Source organism: Paramormyrops kingsleyae, chromosome 3 (assembly GCF_048594095.1).
Source record: "Paramormyrops kingsleyae isolate MSU_618 chromosome 3, PKINGS_0.4, whole genome shotgun sequence".
Taxonomy (NCBI): Eukaryota; Metazoa; Chordata; class Actinopteri; order Osteoglossiformes; family Mormyridae; genus Paramormyrops; species Paramormyrops kingsleyae.
The window spans coordinates 23,290,866-23,294,973 of record NC_132799.1 but is presented as its reverse complement, the minus strand read 5'-3'; the positions used below and the strand labels follow the sequence as shown (position 1 = coordinate 23,294,973).

General features: G+C 55.6%; 1 protein-coding gene across 1 annotated transcript; it reads right to left on the bottom strand.

Moving 5' to 3' along the window:
* Positions 1 to 679: 679 nt before the first annotated feature.
* LOC111846124 (leucine-rich repeat-containing protein 4-like) lies at positions 680 to 3,782 on the bottom strand. The gene has a single exon (XM_023816010.2). The coding sequence runs from the start codon at positions 3,091 to 3,093 to the stop codon at positions 1,150 to 1,152; it is 1,944 nt and encodes a 647-aa protein (XP_023671778.2). The 5' UTR covers positions 3,094 to 3,782; the 3' UTR covers positions 680 to 1,149.
* Between the last annotated feature and the right edge of the window lie 326 nt (positions 3,783 to 4,108).

Sequence of the window (4,108 nt, the reverse complement as noted above, 5' to 3'; positions counted from 1 at the left end):
ACATGAACAGCTGCACAGAAAGCAAACTGGGGGCTTTTGTGGACAGATTGGTGATAAATGTCCACGCCGGGTGTGTCTCACCTTGCTTGTAGCAGTGAGCTGGCAATATACGCAGTGGCACCAGCCTGGCACTATCTAACCTTTCCATCAAAGAAGATCCGGCACATTCTTCCCTGTCGCGGACATGTCAGACGAGCAGTGTGGCATCCCGAACTCCCTGGCTGTCCAGGAGAGCACGACAGCCCCCTGTTGGAAATGCCGGCTGATTTGCATAATCCCTCTGTAGTGCATTCAGAGCCGGGGGGGGGTGTAATGTCTAAGGCCTTTTCTGTCTGAGGCCATTTTGTCTTTGGAGAGAAAAGCGGTCATTTTCACCAAGTTCACCCAACTCCAAATGTCGTACATCCGTCTAAATCCCACTCGACTGTACATGCCCCATGGTGCCACGGTGACGCTCCACACCACGTCAGTCTGGCTGAATGACAAACACGCTGAAGCACCTGTGCCACGGCCCCCAGTGCCCCACCCCACCCCCCCCCCCCCCCGTGACATGCAGGGCCTCCTGGATCGGACGGAGCAGCAGGGGGGTTACTGGTGCTGCAGTGTGGAACCGCCTGCATACTCCCTGGACAGGCCATCTGCCCCCCTCCTTACAGACGCGCTCTGCGTAAATTTACCCTTTTCTTTCAAAAATCCTTTATTGCATTTATAACATTTGGCACAGTACAAATTCTTGGTGCTTTCACAAGATTAACCTGTAAGTTTGATTTGGGGCTTTTATTTAGAAATTCTTCTCGGTATAAATCGGGATTTACTGCATCCTAGATATCATTGTCTAAAAATGACAGAATACCCTTTTTTCAAACAGGTTCACCCAATCATGTTCCCAAATCATAACAGCATCTTATCAACCTCTCTGTTTTAAATAAAGTTACAAGTTAGAAAATAGTTTAAATGTATTTCTTTTATATAATCTTCACTTATCAGCCCATAGCAGATTGATCTATCTTTCATATATATATATAGGCTTTTTATGTATAAGCATGTACAAGAAAACAGTCCGTTTTGCACACTGTACAAAAGACTCTGCTGTTTTTTTTTTGTGCATTCTATTGCATTTTAACGAGAGACAACGAAGGAATGGGAATGTTAGATCTGAGTCTCCTGTACCTTCTCCTTGTTGTGAGTTTTTATGACGTAGGGCTCGGGGGCCACAATGATGGTGTGGGACCTGTTTCGATGCAGTGAGTTCTCAATGCAGTTCTCTGTCCAGTGTGCCCCGTGTGCTGGTCTGTAGGTGTTATACGTGGATTTATAGGTGCTGTTGTAGTCTCGCGTGGAGGGCAGCACAACAGCGCCCTCCCCTGGTATACTAGTGGCTGCCGGGGGCAGGTCCTCGTTCATCTGGATGATCTCTACTGTCCTGGCAGCGGCCACCGTGCTCCGCTGCTGGTGTCGCTTCCGCAGTTTGTAAAACGCCACCAGCATGAAGGCCGCCAGCATGGTGACGACCACGAAGCAGCCGATGATGATCTTGGTGGTCTTCATGACCTCGTCCAGGCTGGTGGGGGGCCTCATCGTGCCTTTGGTGGTGGGGACGGACACCTGCTTGGGTGTGTTGGTGTTCTCCAGGAGCACAGTGGGGGTGGATATGAACACTGGCTGAAAGACGGACGGCGAGGCGGTCGCCGTCTTGGGCTTGGGCGGCACCTCCGACGGCGGCTCCCCCATCTCCACAGTGACAGTGGTGAAGTAGCTCAGGTTGGACGTGTTCAGCTCGGCGTTGCTCACGTTCAGATAGGCAGAGGCGTTGGAGTTGCCTGCCACGTTGGTCACCATGCAGGTATAGATGCCCGTGTCCGTGGGCAGCACGTTGGAGAAGTTGAGCGTGCCATCGCTGAGCACAGATATCCGCGGGTGGCTGGACCCGTGTGTCAGCACTGTGCCATTGGGCAGCAGCCATCGGACAGACGACATGGGTGCCGTCCGGCACCTCAGCTCTGCCACACGCTCCGCCGAGATGTTGAGGTCCCGGGGTGCATCCACGATGTAGGGTGCCGAGCACTGAAAGGTGGTGTGGTCCATCTCCACCAGGTAGCGGCCACGCATGTGGGCCGGCGAGTGGCAGCGGCCACAGCAAGTGGAGTTGGTAGGGATGTACTCACGCAACCACCAGGAGAGCCACACCACGTCGCAATCGCAGTTCCAGGGGTTGTGGTGGAGATGGAGCTCCACCAGGTATCTCAACGGCATGAAAAGGTCATGGGGCAAGGCGCTGAGGTTGTTGTGGGCCAGGTTCAGCTCCACCAGCGCTGTGAGGTCGTCGAACGCATTGCGCTCTATCAGAGTGATCTGCGAGTTCATAATCCAGAGCTTTTTAAGCGATCTCAGCCCTCGGAAAGATCCCGGTTTTATTTCCGGAAAGTGGTTCTCCGAAATCTCTAGTTCCTCCAGCCCGACCAACGGAGTGAGCGTGGGCATCTCCCTAATGTTACACATTCCAAGGTTAAGGTATTTCAGGTTGTACAATCCCACGAAAGCACCGTCTGAAATGAACTGCAGCTTCCTGAGCTCGCCCAGGTCCAGGCGCATCAGGGAGGGCACGCGGTTGAACGCGTACGAGGAGATGCTCTCAATGGGGTTATTCCTGAGCCATAGTTCCCGCAGTTTAGACAGGTATTCAAAGGCCCCGCTCGGGACCGCTGTCAGACGGTTATCGAACAGCTCCAGTGTGTTGAGGTTGGTCAGGCCGCTAAAGGCGCCCACCTCGATCTGCCGGATGGCGTTCCTGCCCAGCTGCAGCCGTTCCAGGTGTTGCAGGTGGCGGAAGGTGTCCGCCTGGATCAACTCGATGCTGTTCTCCATCAGGTTGAGGTACCGGGTGTGGGAGGGGATCCCCGGGGGGACCCTGGTGAGGCCGCGGCGGGTACAGACCACCTTACTGAACTGGTTAGTGCAGGAGCAGACCGCCGGGCAGCCCTGGGCTCCCGCCGACGCGGCGCACAGACTCAGCGCTCTCACCATGAGGTAGACTAAAAACAGCGGCGCGGCATTCCAGGTACGCTGCACAGTTACCTGCCACAGGAGACTCATGATGTGACACGTTCATAATTCAGCATCGTCTGGGGGATTCTGCGTGGAGAGGAGAACTGGCCCTACCCTGGATTCAATGAGACTCTCCGTCTTTTTTCCATGGAAGAGATAAATGCCACTCGGAGACAGCGTGCAAAGAGAGGCACAAAAAAGCAGAAGAGAGAAGGGTATGAATGGAAAGAGCAGTGGGGACACTGCACACCTACCTCTGTAGTTCTCACAGGTCCTTTCTCTCCCGCTAGCTATTTCATTTTTTATTTTTTATTTTTTTGCAATCACAAAAGAGCCCTCATGTTTAATCACATCTCCTCGGGAACTCTGTCGCCTTTTTTTCTTTACAAGTAACGTAAATAGTGAGCCAGGCAGGCAAAATGGCTCCCCGTAAATCCAGGAAGAGCAGCATGAAGATGCTGGTGGCCGGTGCACTAGGCGGCCGTGAGGATCTGTGGCCAGTCTGAGCCTGGCTCCCGCGGCTCTGCCGCCGGTCGTCCTTGGAAGGCAGCGGCAGGCGGCGCGCGGACAGCGTCTCCGTGCTCCATGGCTGAGCCGCGCGCCCCGCCGGGGGGACAGCACTCCACAGTCCCACTGGATCCGGCGCCCCCTCGCTTTGGCGCTCTGCCGCTCCCTGATGTATTCTCAGTCCGCAGATGGGTCCTCGTCTCCGGTGCGCGGAGGCAGCAGCTGCAGCACACCGGCTGCACACTTAGCAGTAATCTGTCAATTTCTCTGGTGGGGGGCGGGGGGGGTGGGGATGGGGAGGAGGAGGGGGGGGCACTGCAATGTTGAGCAGGTCTTCAGGAGAGGAGCTCGTGCTGAGAGCAAAGACGGAGGGGAGCCCACGGTCTGTAGAAGCGTCCGTCCGGCGTGGCGTGGCGTGGGGGGGGCAGGGGCCTCCTGGGGCTGCACCCCCACAGCTCTTGCCGCGTCCCCTTCTGTCTGGAGGTAGCGAGTCGTAGCGGTTAGCCCTCGGTGGCCGTGATGTGTCCGCACGGCCAACGGAGCATAGTGGGGGCTG